The sequence below is a fragment of the Episyrphus balteatus genome, chromosome 1 (assembly GCF_945859705.1).
Source record: "Episyrphus balteatus chromosome 1, idEpiBalt1.1, whole genome shotgun sequence".
In the NCBI taxonomy this organism is placed as follows: Eukaryota; Metazoa; Arthropoda; class Insecta; order Diptera; family Syrphidae; genus Episyrphus; species Episyrphus balteatus.
In genome coordinates, this window is record NC_079134.1 from 144,137,964 (window position 1) to 144,157,411 (window position 19,448).

At 30.5% G+C, this 19,448-nt stretch overlaps 2 protein-coding genes across 7 annotated transcripts in view; both read left to right on the forward strand.

Annotated features, from left to right (window-relative positions):
• The first annotated feature begins 3,867 nt into the window (after positions 1 to 3,867).
• On the forward strand, positions 3,868 to 11,171 carry LOC129906372 (retinol dehydrogenase 13-like). The gene is made up of 6 exons (XM_055982115.1): positions 3,868 to 4,112; positions 4,168 to 4,333; positions 4,394 to 4,491; positions 4,551 to 4,707; positions 10,586 to 10,754; positions 10,813 to 11,171. Exons 1-6 carry the CDS (start codon positions 4,024 to 4,026, stop codon positions 11,118 to 11,120), a joined length of 987 nt encoding a protein of 328 aa, XP_055838090.1. The 5' UTR covers positions 3,868 to 4,023; the 3' UTR covers positions 11,121 to 11,171.
• Positions 11,172 to 16,119: 4,948 nt separating this feature from the next.
• LOC129913418 (homeobox protein 5) overlaps positions 16,120 to 19,448 on the forward strand; it is a 33,495-nt gene continuing 30,166 nt past the window's right edge. Inside the window, exons 1-2 of one of the 6 annotated variants that reach the window (XM_055992079.1) lie at positions 16,120 to 16,319; positions 17,841 to 18,307. In XM_055992079.1, the coding sequence (XP_055848054.1) occupies positions 18,155 to 18,307 (153 nt within the window). In that variant the 5' untranslated portion in view covers positions 16,120 to 16,319; positions 17,841 to 18,154. The other 5 variants (XM_055992114.1, XM_055992069.1, XM_055992105.1 and 2 more) reach the window with 5 other exon arrangements.

Sequence of the window (19,448 nt, forward strand, 5' to 3'; positions counted from 1 at the left end):
AAAATGTTACACATACGCCAGAGTGGCACTCAAATAATTCGATTTCTCATTTGAATGAAAATTAGGTTAAAAAGAATCATTGATGGGTCCAGGGGAAAAACGGCACGTCATGTCCACTTTTTGTCATAAATAAACTAATGATGATGTTTTGTAGTATTGACTGAGTACTGTGTGATGGCTTCCTTACTTTTAGAAAACAAATTTAAGCTTTGCTAAGAAAATAAATAACTGACGTGCCTTTAGTACTAAGTTGTATGAAGAACAAAATTTTAAAATTCGTTTTTCTCGGAATGGACTGGACTGGAATGGACTTGTGCTGGACCCTTCAATTGTTTTTTTTTTTTTTGGACTGAAAACCAAGTTAGAAATCAAATTTTGTTTTTATAGAAGTTGTTTTTAGACAGTATCAAAAATACAGGTATTAATGCAAAGACTAAAACTGCTTTTCTTAGATTTATTATTTCAACTTTTATATTACCTAACTTTGAAAACAAAAACTAACTATACAATGTTTTTTTTTGAATTAAATGTATATAAATCAAACAAAAGTTAACAGACCAAATATTTGTTAAAACGCAAATTGAAGAGAAATTAACAAGTTTTTTATTTTGAAGAATAAACTCAGTGCAAAAACAAAAATATAAATTCGTTAGAATTTGATCTTTTATTAGGTATACAAATGCAAATTGACCTAATCTAATTTAATTAGAATATTATAATCTTAAAGGAGCTTTACCTACTTAAGAATGTCTAAAGTCTGAATACCTGAATTTTTTTAATGAACTTAAACTAATTATAAAAAAAGAAGAATAACACGGATCTTAGAATGTTGACGCCATATCGATGTCTAATCTATTGTGTAATTTATTATAATTGGGTAAGACTCTAAAAATTGACACACAAAACCGCCCACCATAACAAGATTTGCCAAATTTGTTTCAAACGATTTATTTATTTTTTCCAAACGGGTCTTTCTTCAGTATACCGATGTATATATATAATTTTATTCACATTCTTTTCTTCTTCAAAAGAAAGGTGAGATGTTTAGCCTCAAAGAAAAAAATTTAGTATGACCTTGAAGACGGTTAAATATCTAAGACGTAGTAAAATGAAATAAAAAAGATTTACATTAGTTGCAGATTCGACTAAGTACCTAAGCTTGCAGGTTTAAATAAGTGTCAATTAAAAGAACATTTGAAAATTGGGGGCAACCATATCTAATCGAAACATTTGCTACAGCACTCTGTTTTGGTTTCGTCAAACAATAATTCTAAAAAATTTCAAGTAATTAAAGTAGGTATACAGGGTGATTCGGGAGGAATGAGCCAAAAAGATAGAGCTAGTAGGTTCAGTCGAGACAAGAAAAAAACCGTATGTGAAGGCCCGACTAACAATTTTGCTTCTAAAAAGCTTTACAGATGTAACTGTTGCTTCTGTAAAGCTTTATATAACCAACATTGTTAGCTGGTGGGGGGGGGGTGCATCTATTCCCCTAGGTCCATTTAGCCAGGAGGGGCAATTTTATATCAAATTGACTGCATTTGGGCAAAAATCATTTCAAATCAACGCAACGGTTAAACTTACAATTACGTGCTTTACCTTTTTGTAAAGCCAAAAATCGGAATGAGGGGGGAGGGGGGTAGAGCCCCTCCCATTCTAAGTTTTTTTTTCTCGGCTCAACTTACAGGGAAAAAAAGAGTTCAATACTACATATTTTTATCAAGGTTGTGGATTTCAATACGAAATTAATCGATTAACTAAACTGCCTCAAATTTATTCCTTTTAAAAAACACTGAAAATCATAATGTTCCTATGCCTTCTAGTTTTTGAGTTCTAGCTCTGCGTTTAGCGGAGTTTAAATCATGGGAGCTGGTGAACTCAGGATAAACCTGGTAATTTGGTAAACTAACTGTTATGATCACAAAAAATGTTGACACATCTACCATTTTACCAGGTTTAACACCGTTTCACGAATACCCCTTATGTATTAAATATAAAAGATCTTTTTTGTGTAAAATTTTGGCTTTTGAGAAAGGTACTAACTCTAACAGTCGTATTTATTAGATTTGCTTAAATTGGTTCTCAACGGTTGTTTAGTTCAGCTTGCTTAAATATTTAATTCGCTTTTAAGCAACGTTGCTTAAATTTGTATTTATAATCGAATTTCCACAGATGATTAACTAATCGATAGTTGTGTTAAAAAATAAAGGGGAATTGACTAATCTAGTACAAAATACATTTAAGATACATCACGTGGTCGTTGACGATGATTTTGCTTTCGTCGGGTTCCTTAATAATATGCACAGAGCAAAGTCAGAGAGCATTCTTTAATTTTAATTTAAAATTCAAGCTCCTCTTAGGGAATAATTACATTTCAAGCCAAAATGACGCCTTCACACCCTATATAAATTATTACCAGGATACTGAGCTATCTTAGTAATAATTCATATGTGGTCAAATCAATCTTAAAATGGCTCTAAACAAGCTCTAAACGCGGTGAATGGGCGTTTAAATTAAGCAATCGTTAAGCAACGTTGCACAAATGTGTAATTTTTTTATAAATACACATTTTGTACTTAAAAACTATTTAGAGGTTGTTTAACGTTAAACAACCTTTAAGATTCTTTTATAAATATGGCTGTAAGTGTTGTGGGTGTTTTTTAAAAATTGTTTTTTGATTTTAAGTCACTTTTGAGAAAATTCTGAATTAATTTAAAATCAAGAAAAATCAACAAAAATTTTTAAAGCAAGCAATAAATGAATTAAAAGTGAAAAAACGATCAACACTGCTCTTGGAGTCAAAAAAAATTCACAGGACAGTAGAAAAATGGCCTCTAAAATCATTTTTTTCGTTCGCCATGGTGGTGCTACCATAATGCCAAATAAAAAATCATGAAAATTTGGAACAATTAGTCAGCTATTACATGCAGCCTCAAGAGGCGCGCCTCTTTTCAAAACTAATGAGTGCAAAAGAGATAGAAGATCAAACAAAAAATTATACGACCGGAGAGTCGTGGGCCAAAATTCTGAGACTCTTTTTTGACGTTTCTTTGTCCACTCTTTCTTTTTTCAACATTCCCTTTCATTCTTTTTGCTTCCTGGTGGAATACAACAACAACAATACTTAAATCAAAAGAGAAATGTCAAATTTGAGTCTTTGACTCAAGAGGCATCGTGTAATAGTACGCGCCTCACAGAATGATTACACTGGTCAACAAGGTTTTTGTTACAGACACCAAGATATATTTTTCTATAGGTTTTTTGGGTGCTGAGCTCGAATCCGAAGTCAGAAAAATTCTACCACATCACGTTTTTGAGATAATCCCGTTAGAAAATCGAAAATGCCGCTTTTTACCAGTTTTCGAGATTATTTCTTAGCTTTTGGTTATTTGTTTTAAATAAATTTGTAACGGTTTCTAATAGATCTAAATCTTGTCTTTCTTAATCCGTTTAAATCTTTTAAAAATCTCTTATCTTCTTTGAGAAATCTGAAATTGAAATCAACGTGTTTGGTATATCTCATATTTATTTGCTTTTAATAGTAAATCTCGAAATGTTCTTTGCCAATCGCTTTCGGATTTGAGCTCAGCACACCAAAATCCTATAGAAAAGTATACCTTGGTTTCTGTAACAAAAAAAAAGTTCAATTTTGTTGACCAGTGTTATCAAAAGAAAATTAGAAAAAAGAGTCAAGCCTCTTGAGGCTTCATGTAATAGCTGACTTACGAAAACAAAAATCTCCAAAAAGTATGCAACAAATTTAAATCAAATTATTTTTGTCTAACACCATCAAAAGTTCTCTCGTAAGTAAACCTACCCCTATGACAAATGTGTCAAAAACATATGTTTGACATTTGACATTTCTTTTCTTTAAAAAATTTTAAAGTAAAAATAAAAATTGGATCTTTAATAAATTTGTTATTTTCACTAAATTATTGTAATAATTTATTATTTATGTGTTAACTATCTGAAAGATATATTAATAAAGTAACATTTTCAATATTAACTTACTAAAATCACACAATGCAAGGTCTATTAGCTTTTCTTAAAAACAAACCCGTATTTTATATAAGTTTAGCCGGCACAGTTGTTGGTGTATCATGTTTTGTTAAGTGAGTTTAATCTCTTGATTCCTTTCCCAAATAAAATTCATGTTTCATTTTCTAGAGATCAAATGCAAGGTGGTCAATTCAAAAAGAAAGTATCAGCTGAAGGTAAAGTCTGCATTGTAACCGGTTCCAATACAGGAATTGGCAAAGAAACTGCAAAGGAATTAGCTAAACGAGGAGCTCATGTTTATATGGCTTGTCGTAATATTCAAAAATGTGAAGAGGTTAGTCTTCTTATTGACTTTTAATTAGAATTTGTAGTTTTATAATTTATTGTTGCTTAGGCACGAGAAGAAATTGTTCTGGAAACAAAGAATCGACATGTTTACTGTCGTGAATGTGATTTGGCTTCCCTCCAGTCGATTCGGCAATTTGTTGAAGCGTAAATTCTAGTTCCTAGCCAAAGTGTTATCACATTGATTTTGACTATATTTTTTTTAGATTTAAAAAGGAACAAACCAAATTGGATGTTCTGATTAATAACGGCGGCGTTATGCGTTGTCCACGTACTTTAACTAAAGATGGATTTGAAATGCAATTGGGAGTCAATCACATGGGTCATTTCTTGCTCACAAACTTGCTACTGGATATCCTCAAAGTAAGTGTCTGCAAACGGCTTATACAAGAGGGAGGAGGGGGGGGTAGGTCACGACTGGACTAGGATTATTTTGATTCCTTCCTTCCTTATTTTACCTGTACTAAGCTTGTACAGGTAAAATAGGCATTACAAAAAAAATTGTTAAACTCATGAAACTTGACAAAAAGTTTGCTTTTGTTATAAGAACCAAAAATCGAAAAAGTCTAGGTACAAAAAAATGTTTAAATTCTTGTTTTTAATCTCAAAATTAACACAATTGCTGAATTTGAATAGTGTATTACTCACTTTTTCCAATATACCCACATTTTCTCTACACCTAGGAAAAACAACCTTTCACTTGAAAAAAATGTATAGACTTACTTTATTCGTAATTTGTATCATGTTTCCCCTAGAATCAAAAACAATCTATTCCACTTTTTCTTTTATTGAGTTATTTAAAAAAAAACGTTCCGAAGCACTTTTTCCCGCTTTATTAAAAAAACAACGTCTGAATCGAATTAAACATGTACTTTTGATTTTATACTGACTGTGCTTTCCTTTGTCACCCAACGCGTTCCGAAAATATTTAATAATTAATTTTGGAATAGAAGTGTTTTGAAAGTCATGCATAGGAATAGTTTTCTTTTGAAACTTAGCAAAAGAAATATTTAGCTTTATATCAGGAATAGTGTTGTTTTGATTCTCAAAAAATGTAAAGAATGTGGAATACTAGCCCAGTCATTTTAGTCATTTTTAAGCCCAATCTGCGGAAAAATTCCTACTGGGCTGAATTTTGGTATACAGCTTAATGACGGCTTTGTTATGAAGATGTGAAAAATCGACATTGATATCGTGTCCGCGTTAAGAGTTATAGGGGTCAAAAGGTCACAAAAACTGGTTTTTCACGATTTTCAGCAAAACGGTAAGTCTTATCAAAAAATTTTCAAAGCAAGAATTGTAGACCAGATTATTATATATAAAAAGTGTCATGACACTTTTTTTCCTAAGACCCACCGTTTCTTAGGTATAACGATTCAAAAAGTTGAAGTTTAGTTGTAATCGTCATAATCATATTCCTGAAAAAAAAAACTCCTAACTGAAAAGTTCCTGAAATTTCATTATTTTTTTAGCTTGAATTTCGTTCCTCAACTGTTAAGAATATGGGGAAACCAAAAAAAAAATGGAAATTTTCTCCATTTTTCCGATTGGGGCCCTTCTCCCAAACCATTTCCCTGGGAATTTTTGTTTAGAATATGTCTGAAAATATACAGGGTGTGCAATAGAGAATGGACAACCCTAAAACGGCTTATAGCTACACTTATGATTGTTCTAAAAACAGATAGAAAAAAGTTCTATCGCAACCAGTTCATAAAATATGGACTTTTTTTCGTTCAGTGTATTTTAAATTTTATCATCTTATGTTTTCGTTCACTACAACCACGAATGAATGAATTTTATTTATTTCTTTTTTTTATAATTTTCTACAATAATTGGATGAGTACATAAACACTTTAAAAATTTCATAGCTATTGCACATTTTCGTAAAAAAAAATTTTGAAATTGTTTTTTGATGCAAAATGCAAAAAAAGTATTTTATGAAAAATTTTAAACACCTGTGATATAAAATAAATCTATAGAAACCTAGGTGGCCATCTTTCTTAAAAATATTCTCCTTATACCAGAATATTTTTAAGAAAGTTCAAGCTAAAAAAATAATGAAATTTCAGGAACTTTTTAGTTAGGAGTTTTTTTTTTCAGGAATATGATTATGACGATTACAACTAAACTTCAACTTTTTGAATCGTTATACCTAAGAAACGGTGGGTCTTAGGAAAAAAAGTGTCATGACACTTTTTATATATAATAATCTGGTCTACAATTCTTGCTTTGAAAATTTTTTGATAAGACTTACCGTTTTGCTGAAAATCGTGAAAAACCAGTTTTTGTGACCTTTTGACCCCTATAACTCTTAACGCGGACACGATATCAATGTCGATTTTTCACATCTTCATAACAAAGCCGTCATTAAGTTGTATACCAAAATTCAGCCCAGTAGGAATTTTTCCGCAGATAAAACCTAAAATTACTGGACTATACATTCGTTTTGATTCAAACTATAATATTTCTATAAAGTATAACTCTGGAACAAGTTGACTTTGAAAGTGCTCGACCACACTAAAAGAAAGAGGTTGAAAAATTGAGATAAACTGCGTTTCTAACTCATTTTTCACAAAAAGTGGAATAGATTGTTTTTGATTCTAGGGGATTTTCCTTATTTCCCAAAAAAAAAAATACACCCTTTCACCTAAAATATTTGTCTAGACAGCTTAGATTCTTGGTTTTTGTTATAAATTGAACATTTTTACCTATTGGTTTGAAATTTTCTACTCAGTTTTTGTGGTACTAATTCCGAGTTTCATCATTTCTTATAAAGTAAATACCCTTTCACTCAAGATAATTTTGTTGACTCTGTAGATTCTTATAATATAACAAATATAACTTTTTCATCAAGTTTAAAAAATTTACAAAATTTATGTCAGCTGTTATGAGGTATCATCACACATAACTCAACCCATAAAAAAAAAAACACCCTTTCACAAGGTTTTATACCCTGCTTCGTATAAAACCTTCTTCCCGAATTTCATCAATGTTTCTTGTTATTTACATAGGTTTCGGTTATATTTTACCTGTTGAAGTAAAAAAAACAAGCACCCTCGTTTTTAATCGGCAATAACTTTACTTAGAGCAATCGTATTAACTTTACTTTTATGTCAATAGATAAAGCATCCGAAAATAACTTTAAAACATGTGCCATATGATGATATTTTACCAACAATTTTTTCACTATATTTTGACAATATTTTGACCTTCACCCCCTCTCTCTTGTTCGCGAAAAATCACCCTTCCAACCAACTATTTTGATTCTTGGTTTTTTATTCCAAAAGCAAACTTTTTGCCAAGTTTCATCAGTCTAACAATTTTTTTTTTATTTGTTGATTTTATGTAGGTACTATTTTACCTGTACTAGCTGTGTTTTAGAGTTTTGTATGGATTTAAAATCCGAAAAAGTATTGTATTCAAGTCTTTTAAAAAGAAATTTTCCTTCATTTTATATCAAAAACATATATTTAGAGCAACTCTTTCCTATAAAAACAAACGGATCAATGCTCAAAAACTCATCGATGTTCATACATAATTCAAACTTCAATTGCATTTTCTGGCAAACTATCATTTCTCCATGTAATAATTGATTTCGACAAAAACTTTAAGTTTTTAGAGTTTTCGAGGATCTTTTACTTACGCAGATTTGTGCATATACAGTTAGAATTTTATTTGATTATTATGGAAGTAAATTAAATATGTATATTCAATAAGCTTTCTTTGTGGAGGTCAATTTTGTTGATGACATTCGTCATCGGCAAAATTTTTATAAAGAAGATCATTTCTCAAATGTTTTTTTTTTATATTGTAAACCGCTGATAAATACCTAAAAACTGACGAATTCCAAAATATCTATCCTGAAACTTGAATAATTTTATTTAATATTTTCTGTTATGCCAAAAATATTTGTTTGTCTTTACTATTTTTACAGAGGTAGTACCTGGGTGACCGAGCTTTGCTCGGTATCTTTAAATGTTATAACTTTCAGGGAAAAAAGTCAAATGCAAACAGCAATTTTTTGGACTGGGTTTGAGTTTGAAATGACCAATTTTTTTGCGGGTTACAAAACACCACATTCCCACTTTATAATCCAGTTTATTTACGTTTGAATATACATACGACGATCAGCAATGGATGAAAGGGTTACAGGAATCTGCATTATCGAGAATGCCTATAGCAATGAGATCCCTTTTTGTTCAAATTTTAATTTACGGGTCAGAAAGTTTTGGATGGTGTATATAAAGCTAATCTTTTTTTTTTTTCAAGTTTAGCCTTGTCGGCTGGTACACTGCTCGCGCTAAATTTTAGCTCCCATACAAATTATCGAAAAATGTTATCTGAGCTAAAATGGAATTTACTCTCATTATGTTCTATCACTCCAGAAAAAGGAGTACAAATTTAGAGTACTCCTTAATAGAGTGAAAGAAAACGACATTATATCTTATAAGATTGACATTAGGTCAATGGTGTTGCTTGTTGTGAGTTCTTTTATTCTTAAACGTTAACAATACCCGCATTAAAACAAAAAAAAAAACGTAAAACAAAAATAATGTCTGATACCAAATTAACAAATTACTTAAAAGTTTCAATACATGATCAAAAAAGTTATGATCTAAAGAATGTTGTTTAGTTATTGCTTAGAGGATATAATATATGGAGTTCTTGTTCCTATACCTAATACATTGTAACGCCATATGCATGGATAGGGGTCGCTGCCTTCGTTTTTCAATGAGAGTCCGGTTCCGCAGCTGTAAATAAACACGCTTGTTGATGACATCCATGCACTCATCGAAAAACTTCAAGCAACTACAGCCCTCTATAAAAGCTTCAAGGAACTAACAGCACAAGCACTCCATATATTATATCCTCTAAGAGTTATTGTAACAAAAAGAAAAAGAACATTGCGTAAAAAAAGGAACCATCTCTCAAAATTTTATTGAAATCGTTGAATCTGTCTCCACAAAAAAAACTAATTTAAGAGAAAATACTTCCAAAATGTTGTATTTGCCTAGAGGAAAAACCCTCAAAATTGTATCGAAATCTTTGAAGCTATTACCAAAAAACTTATACATAAGTGAGAAAAATAGGCGTGGCTGTAGGCTTATTTCTAAAAGTACTTCCAAAATATTTTATTCGCCTAGACCCTAGAGAACCAAACCCTCAAAATATCATCAAAATCTTTAAAGTTAATACCAAAAAATGTATATGTTAAAAAAGTGGGCGTGGCAGTGGGCGGATTTTGCCAAAAGTACTTCCAAAACTTTTTACTCGCTTAGATGAGCAAACCCTGAAAATTTCATTGAAATCGTTAGAGCCGTTTCCGAAAAAAACTTATATGTTAAAAAAGTGGGCGTGGCAGTGGGCGGATTTTCCCAAAAGTACTTCCAAAACTTTTTACTCGCTTAGATGAACAAACCCTGAAAATTTCATCGAAATCGTTAGAACTGTTCCCGAAAAAACTTATATGTTAAAAAAGTGGGCGTGGCAGTGGGCGGATTTTTCCAAAAATACTTCTAAAACTTTTTACTCGCTTAGATGAACAAACCCTGAAAATTTTATCGAAATCGTTAGAGCCGTTTCCGAGATCCCAATTTTATATATATTTATATATATATATACAATTTTAGCTCGTTTAAAGTTATAAGATTTGAGTTAGAAATTATTCTTAACATGTGTCGGTGTTGGGTTTTATTAAAACAGCATTGAATTCTTATTTCTTGTAAGAAAACTGTATCCCCCTCTCATTAAAGTAATAAAATTCTCATACAATTTTAAAACAAAATTTAAAAATAATTGTATTTTCAAATGCAATTTTTTTACAAAACTTTGCGATTCGTTTGTTTGAATTTTAATTCAAAAGTTACCACTGTTATTGAATAAAAAAGATTTTTATTTTAATTTTCTGGGCTAGCGGAAAACAATGAAGAGTTGTTTTAAAACAAATTATTCATTCGAAATACTTGTACAGTACAGTGGATTTTTAGAACAGGATGGTCTAAATTGGTCAAGACTTAAAGCTTGGCGCTAAACTATACCAAACGAATCACATACCGTTTTTGTTTGGTTATTCTTAGAACTATTTGGAGCTTTTCGATTCAAAATCCAAAACGAACAAATTTTAATGTTTATTTTTGAAAAATAAATTTTGGCAAGACTCCCCCGAAAAGAAATCCTGTATACGCTCCTGATGTCTCCTCAAGGTCTTCTTATTTCTTGAGCTAATATTTTTATTTTCCAGAAAAGTGCACCCAGTCGCATTGTTGTTGTAGCTAGTTTGGCACATACTCGTGGAGAAATCAACGTTACAGATCTGAATAGTGAAAAATCTTATGACGAAGGTGATGCATATAGCCAGAGTAAACTAGCAAACGTTCTCTTTGCCAGAGAATTGGCCAAGAAGTTAGAAGGTAAATCATATTCATCAATTGAATTCCTTGATCTCACTTATGTATTTTTATCTTTAAGGAACTGGAGTAACTGTGAATTCTTTACATCCCGGAGTTGTAGATACAGAAATCGTTCGTCATATGGGCATTTTTAATAATTTCTTTACAAGTTTGATATTCCGACCTCTTTTATGGCCTTTTGTTAAGACAGTGAAGTCGGGAGCACAAACTAGCATTTATGCTGCATTAGATCCAGATTTGGAAAAAGTATCAGGATTGTATTTTAGCGATTGCGAACCAAAAGAAGTAGCACTTGCTGCTCAAAATGATGATTTGGCTAAATGGCTTTGGTCAGTAAGTGAAAAGTGGACAAGAATTAAGGCTTAGAATGACTTTGTTAAATAAAACTAAAGTAGATATTTTAATATTTACAATGGATCTAAAGTCTTTCATTTATCATATTTCATAAAATTTTTTTTGTAACTACCTATTTTTATAAAAATCAAAAAAATGTACCTAGCAAGAATATGGCAAGGTCACCGGAAGACAGGTGAATTTCACCAGATCATCCCAAAGTATCGGATAATCAATCGAATATGACTTGAGCAATGAGAGTTATTTCGAAAGGTCATAGATTAAATATTTTTGCATAAAAGAAATTTTTTAAAAGATATGTATTTCGATTGTAGAATGTCGAAAATAACATGTTTTTTGCATACTACTTTTAAAAGATGAGTGGTGAATTTGCAGATTTTATACCTTGTATGTAGCTTTTTTGAAAAATTGTCTTCATAGGTACTCTATCTTGAGCTACGGAACAATCCTACAATTTTTTCGAACTTGGTATGTGAGGGTCTTAGGTGATTTCCTATAGGGGAAATTGAACTTATTTTTGGGACCTGTCATTTGACTACAAAAGAAAAGCTTATTTTTCTGGAAACGGCTCTAAACGATTTCACTCCAAAAAAACTGGCTGTAGTATATCGCACATAAAATTCAACTTTGAAATAAAAAATATATTTTTTGAACGGCTATTAACGAGCCTATTATAGATCCGTTTCCTTGACTTACATGGCTGTTCTAATATTCGTTCGAATTTAAAAACGGAAACGAAAATTAAATCCACACGGATTGAAAACGGTAGCTTTGATTTCCATTCGACTCTTTTGTTGGAGAACGTTGTTTTCCGGTAGCTAATTGCTACCCGGATTGAAAACGTCAAAAATTTGTCGGATCGTAGGTCTGTTCGTTTTTCGAAACATCTATGAATTCGCAAAATGTGTTCGAATACGGAATTCGGAATAGCTAAAATTTGAAAACGGGAGCCAATAGAATTCGAACGGAAATCAGAACAGCCGTGTCAGTCGCAAACGAGTAAGGCGATTCTAACAAAAAGCGTTTGAATAGCGGTTAAGCAGTAATAGGTGTGTTTTTTTGTTTATCAATATAGATTTTGTGCAAAAAACGACATTGGGATTTTTGAAATCCTTCCAAATGTTTGGCACCACTGTACATACACTTTGGCAGCTGTCTGTCAAAAATGTGCCGTGCTCATGTTTTTTTAACTCCGTAGTGGTATGGCCTTTACATCCATGATGGATTAAAAAAAAAATATTTTTTCACCAAAAACCAAAACCAATTATATGGCCATTGCATTCATGTTGGATTCAGAAAACAATAATTTTTTTACAAAAAACCAAAAATCATTTGTATATTCTTAGCTTCACTTTAAGACCATGACCATTAACATTAGTTGCGTCGTTCTTGTGTTATAAGCGTTTGAAGGTAGCCATATTGAATTTTTTTTCGATTTTTTTTAAATCAAACGTGGAAACTTATTTTTATTTCTAATTTTTCGAAAAAAAAACTTTGGTAAATTTATATATATATTTGTTCAACAATCTTATCAGGATCCATTTAAGACTTTTATCTGAAAAGTGCATTGCGTATATCTCTTAATATTTACATTTCAATACAACCATGTCAATCAAATTTTTGATTATTTTTTTCTATGAGAGCTTTTTTCAAACCTCTTTTTCTCCACTTTTTTTTTGCTAATATTTTCAGATATTTCTGTATGAACACAACAAATAAAGTACCTTGGCACTACTGTTTTTATCGAGAGAAAGTAAAATCTGGATAATTATCTGGATTTTTCAAAAATCTATACAGATAAAGTTTTTGTTGTTTTTAACACGTAAATTGTTTTGATTTCAAATATCTCGATGTTGTTTTTTTGAACAAAATCTATACCTATAGATAAACAAAAAAACACACCTAATATATCAACTTAACAAATTAAAAAAAAAATGATAATTTTTTTTAATCAATTTTTTGAAAGCGGATTCATGATTTTTTTAATTTTGATAAATTATCTTAAGAACTTTTTGAAAATTTTTATTTTCAAAATACCTAGTATTTTAAGCCTTAACTACAATGACCTAAAAAAAATACCTAGTATTTTAAGCCTTAACTACAATGACCTAAAAAGTGAAAAAGTGGAAAATTTACAAAAGTAAACATTTCTTATTTGTTTTTAGCGCTATTTGTTTTAGAAAAAAACTAAAGAAATTGTTTTTTAGAACAAAAAATAAGCTTTCCGCATCATTATTTTTAATTTTGTGGTCGGAAAAACTATCAGAAAATGAGTTTGAAAATTTTCACTTTTTGAATTTTTGCAAAAAGTGGCCGTTGTAGTTATACCTTTACGGTTTAATTCAAAGAACATTTTCGCAATATTTTAAGACTAAATTAAAATTATTCTATTATTAATGCTATAAAAAGCTCAATCATAGTAGGTATGTATGCATAAACAAAAACATTCATAGTAACTTTCACCAAACGAGCAATAAATACGTCTTAATACAAATTTTAAAAATAAAGGCGACTATAAGTAAAAGTCATGACATTCCTTTCAGTTGAATACGAAGTCGTTTGCTGTTCGTATGACAACATGCCAAATGATGCCATGATTTAACCCCAGGTAGTAAAATTGTTTGTGCCCACATACCTAGAGATACTAAAAAATTAACATGGCGGATAGATTTTTAAATCAATTTTGACAACACTTGACTTTAAAATAAAATTTTGACAACTATTTCAACTTAACCAAAATAGATTACCATTTATCACTGGAAAATAAAACGAAACAAGATGGATATCTCTTTTTCACTAATGTGCGTTTGTATTTTGCACACACCTAATGTCTTGCATCTCTTTTTTTCCTACGACGCATAAAAGCAACCGTTGAATAAGTTCTACAATGCAGAAACTCTATTCTTGCATGCAGGCGGTTGCCGTCGCATTCCAGAAAATAGTAAATGTGAGAGAGCCCTTAATGTAATTTGTGTTTGTTTGGTACTTTGAACGCACTCATATAAATTACGTTCAAGAAATTATTGTCGTTAGATAATTATAAAATTAATTAAAATGCTTTTAATCAAGCAGTATATCGTCGGTGAAACCAGAAAAGGGTGTAACTCCATTTTAGCAAATTTTATAGGAGAGCAATAAAACAAAATCGTTTTTAAGGCATTTGTATGAGTTTTCATTTTCTAATTTGCTAATAAAATAAAAACTATGAACTTTAAGGGGATTCTGAGTTTAAGGAACGGTAGATATTAGGTTTGTTTCACAGATGGCATTCAAATCTAATTTTCAGAAAATTTGGAGTTACACACTTTTCTGGTTTCACCGACGATATAGCAATATAATAAAAGAAAGCATTTTTTAGCAAACAAAAGCCAGCCAAAGTAACTTTAAAAATATTTTATATTCGGAAAAATAATTTTTCATGCCCTACCTATAAATAAATAAATTTAAAAAGATAATTCAATATACAAAAAGTGAAAGGTAATTTATATGCCTTATTTTATTCAACAATTTATTTAATCGGAAACAAAACTGAATTCAAACAAAATTGTATAATTTAACGAGGACAGAGATAATGCTTAGGAAAATCAAAACTTTAATTTAAGCAGAAAAAATTCTTTTCATGAATGTTAAGACTTTTTAGTTAAATTTACAAAAAAAAATTCTAGTTTTTTCCCAATTTGTAATTTATTTCTTATTTGATGTGAAAAAAAAAAAACAAAATATATGAAAACATTCTTACAAGCATTTATTGTATTAAAATTGTTAAAGTGTTAATTTGCTTTTATAATTTTTTTTTTTGTATTTTGTAATAATTTTTTGCCGTTGATTTTGGAGTAAGGCCTATAGTGTACGCAGCTGAAGCGGAACGAAATTTTCCGTACAAAAATTTAAAACTTATTTTATGATGTTTTTCTTAATTTTTTTTATTTTTATTTTTATTATTTTTACTTTGCTATAGTCCCCGATGGTATTTTTTCGTTAACAGGTTCGCTGTTGACCTTGAAGACTTCAAAATTGTTCGTTTCGCTTCAGCTGAGTACATAAAGGCTTAAAGGCCCACCAACGACGATCTTCAACTGCGTATTTTGTCGTCCGTAATTTTTTATTTTTGAGGGAATAAGCTCGCATAACACTCTGAAAGGCATTTGTTTGGGAAGGATTTTAAACTATTTAACGATTTAACAAGTGTATATGACTGGTATCAGAACTTGTAATTGTTTTAGGAAACAGTTGAAAAATTTTACACACGATATGCGCTGCCGTTACAACTTTTGCTTCCAATTCCCATTTAAACAAATCTATACAAGTTTTACAAAAATTACTTGCGTTCGTCTCCACTTACGATAAATCAATCGCAATCGCAATAAAAACAGTAGCAGATCATAGACCTTTCAATTATTAGGTATGTTTTTTATTCAACCGGGCTTAACTGGACAAAAAAAACGCAGCCCCGTGGGTTTAGTTGTTAAGTCTGGAGATTTCTCTGGGCTTAACTTTTTGAACAGTTTTAATTCTGTGCTACCAAACTAATTTTTTCATAAATTGCTTAGAATTTGGTTAGAAACGTGAATACTGACGTGTTTGGAATGATATTTAACTAGTTTTTCTAGCTTACATTTTTGTATCTCTTTGTAAAACATACATGAAAAATTCAAGAAAAATTCGAAAGCGAAAAATATGACAACTCTAAATTTTGTTGTGTCTTGTGTTTTCGGAACATTCAATATACACAGTGCTGCCAAGATTTCATGTTAAGCCCCGATTCGGTTTTTTGTCCAGTTTAGCCCGGTGGTAATTAAAAACATACCTATTATTATTTATGAAATATAAATAGGTATATAATCACTTTTATTTTTCTAATAACGAAAATAAAAAATATTTTGTTTGATTCCATAAAAATAAACCAACCATTAAAAAATAGAAAACTTAAAAAAAATCTATGCTGTATACGTTCATTTCGAAATATAATTAGTACATTCTACCTCCATCTACATCAACTGAACGCTTTCATTTTCGAAGTCCAAATAAAAACATTTAATTATTTTAAAACAGCATTAATTTGCTCTTAAATCGCCCCAAAACAGTCACAAATTAATTTAAAAAAATGATTTTTTAAATAATTTAACTGTGCCAGCGATTGTCACATTAAAAAAAACACCCCAAATTAATTATGCCAACAAAATGATTTCGACGAGCACATTTATCGCACAGGTAAAACGGAACAACCATCTTATAGTCCGCCATTACGGTTAGTGATGAACGTGTCCCTGTGAAAAACTCGTGTCGTTGCACAATCTGATTAAAATTCTACTTATCCAGTGCGTTAAATATAATAAAAATAGTGCAAATAGATAATTTAATATCGTCTTTAATCATATTAATATATAAAATGCAATAAAACGCCCGATTTTATATGAAAAAAATGCTGTGAAAAAAAGCATTAAGCAAATTTGTCGTTCATTGATTTTTTTTTTTTTTTTGCTGTGTGGGGTGAAATACAATATGGCGTGTTGGTGATGTGTGTGCTACATCGAATGCAGAGCCCTCTGGGTTGCGCATTTGTTGTTTCAGTTACGTTCATTCGTCTCGCTTTTTGCTTTCGCCTATTTGCTTGGAATAGTTGTTGTTGTTGTTGGTTCGGTTCAAATCGAGTTGACCAACACAGCGCGCGGAACTTTCGAAGTTCGGTTGAATTTTTCCACTGTGATACAACACCAGTAGCTATCTCGCTCTAACTTGTGTTGTTTCATATTTATTTATTCGAAATTGTGTATGACAGAGGAAAAGTGAGTGTCAGAATTTATGAAATACAAAAATACCATACTGAAGTGTGTGTAGTAGAGTGCGTGTGTTTTAAACTGCGCATACCCACATTTACCATCAATATATCAAAAAGAGACAAATATATAATACAGGTCGCTTGCGTGCTTCGATATTGTTGTCCCATTCGTTCTCTTCTTCATGTTCTGCTCTTTGTAGTCTATTTCGCGGCCAATGTGGAAATTCTCCACCGATGCCGCCATTATGGCTTTTTGGGATAAAATCGGCAAAAATGTTTTTTTATTTCCATCCAAATTGTGTTCCCGGTTTTCCCTCATAATGTGTTTATTAAATTTGTATTAAAGTTTTCTTTAAATGTTGCATTAAATGCAATTATAAATAGAAGCTTTTCAAATCATTAGAAAAAAAGTGAAGTGAATTTTCATTTTTTCTCGTCGAAGAAAAAAAAATCAATTTTTTGCATGGTCTACCAGGGAACAAAAAAAAAATTAGTCGCCTTGTCGGGTTATGAATTCGCCGTGGTTTCCTTGCGAACGACGACGTTGAAGGCGTATATACTTTCATTTCCCCTTTTTTAATCTTTCTTTTTGTTGTTTTTCGCTTCAAAATAATTATTTCGGGGATTATTTTTATCAAAAAAGATATAAATTAAAATGATTGAATATTAACTAGATCTCTTTTCCGTTCAGCATAATTTATGTTAAAAGAAATGTTTTGCATAGGTTTTGACATTTCGAAACAAGAAAAACGTGCAGCGTTCCGGGTTGCGGCAAAACACCTGTCATTATCATTTTTTTTTTATTGTTATTTATTATTGTTATCAATATTATTATAATTATCGTTATCAATGAATTTTTTTGTTTTGTAATTAAAAATATAAAGTGATTAATGATGGTTTATGGTTTATTTTTTTTTGGTTTTGTAATTGGAAATTTTTTATTTCTAATTTAGAATCCTTCGAGGATAATACAACAACAACAAAAACAACAACAAAAAACAACCAAAACATCAACAAAACCTGGATTAAGGATTACTACTATCAATTCTTCGTTTACATACAAAAATCGGCGGCAAAATAATAAACAACAACAACAACAACAAAACTGTTCCATTCAAGAAAAATTTGTTTGGAACAGTTCCGTCCTATGCGGAGCTGAGCAAAAGGAATTAAATCTACACTGAAAATAATAATTGGAATATATAAAATTTAAGTTTTTAAATTTAAAAATTAAATTAAAAAAAAAAAGAAAAAATACACATAAAAGATGTCGAAACTATCGTTTCGGGCGAGAGCCCTTGATCCAGCCAAACCAATGCCAATATTTTTGGCTGAAGAATTGCCCGATTTGCCAGAATATTCGGCAATTAATCGGGCAGTTCCTCAAATGCCAAGCGGAATGGAAAAAGAAGAAGAATCTGTAAGTATAAACAAATTTTGTTTACATACATTTTGAATTTAGTTATTAGATAATTTGTAAGTGGGGTTTTTATGAATTGGGTTTAGTCGAAAAAAGGAATGTATTTTTGGGGGTTTTTGAAAAGGGATCAAGGATGTGATCATTCCAGTTGCGATTGATTGGCAATACAATCAAAATAAAATGTTATTGTAGTTTTTTTTTTGTTATATTTATCATTAAAATGTAAACACTTTTAAATATTTGTACTAAAAAAGATTAAGGCCCAATTTATTGACTCTCCATTAAACTTAAATCGCCATTAAAAAAGGGAATTTTAAAATTAAAAACCAATTTCGTTTAATTCAGTCTCTTTTAAGGATTTTTTTGAAGTTTGGCATCATTAACTAATTGAGCATTAAATTTAAAAGTAGTTTTAGTTAAAACACCAAATTCGACCTTTTAAGAGGGATTTTTAGAGCTAATGGAGGTTTTAAACAGAATTTCTATTTATTCACTCTCCATTAGTGTCAAATGTCATTTCATTTATTTTTTTATTTGAATTATTATTTTATTTGAAAAATGTCAAATGAGCTAAAGAATTATTAAAAAAACATCACAATTATGAAAAAAGTCAAGACTACAATTTTTTGTAGGTTATACACACATGCATTTGTACCATAAAAAACAACAAAATTCAAAGAAATTAATGCATTTCTTGTCTACTTCGCACAGATAATACTAGGTCTACTAGATTATATTCTCAAAACTAATCATTTTTGAGATGCTGCATAATACATACATAACATACATAACATTGCAATTGAAGCCATGAGAAGAAGAGATATAAAGCTTACTTCTAAACCAATGACACGAGATGAATGCCGATAACACTTAAATTTAAGTTGTTATTTGACACCGATGGAAAAAATTAAAAATTTCACTTAACTCCTTCTTCTTCTCATGGTTTCAATTGTGGGTTGTAGCATTCTTTAGTTACCACTGGTATATCGTTAATCTCTTGCATTTTCTGGCGTTTTCAGCTGCAAAATACTTACGGGTCATAGTTTTTTGGTTTTTCTTCCAATTCAAATCTATTTGATTTGACAAAATTGTAGCTTTTGACAGATTATTTTTCAAACAAAATAAAAAATCCCTAGGATAT

Coding starts and splice junctions, on each gene's coding strand:
- LOC129906372 (XM_055982115.1), top strand. CDS start 4,024: ATGCAAGGTCTATTAGCTTTTCTTAAAAACAAACCCGTATTTTATATA. Junction 4,334..4,393: donor ATATTCAAAAATGTGAAGAG/GTTAGTCTTCTT, acceptor ATTGTTGCTTAG/GCACGAGAAGAAATTGTTCT. Junction 10,755..10,812: donor ATTGGCCAAGAAGTTAGAAG/GTAAATCATATT, acceptor TTTATCTTTAAG/GAACTGGAGTAACTGTGAAT.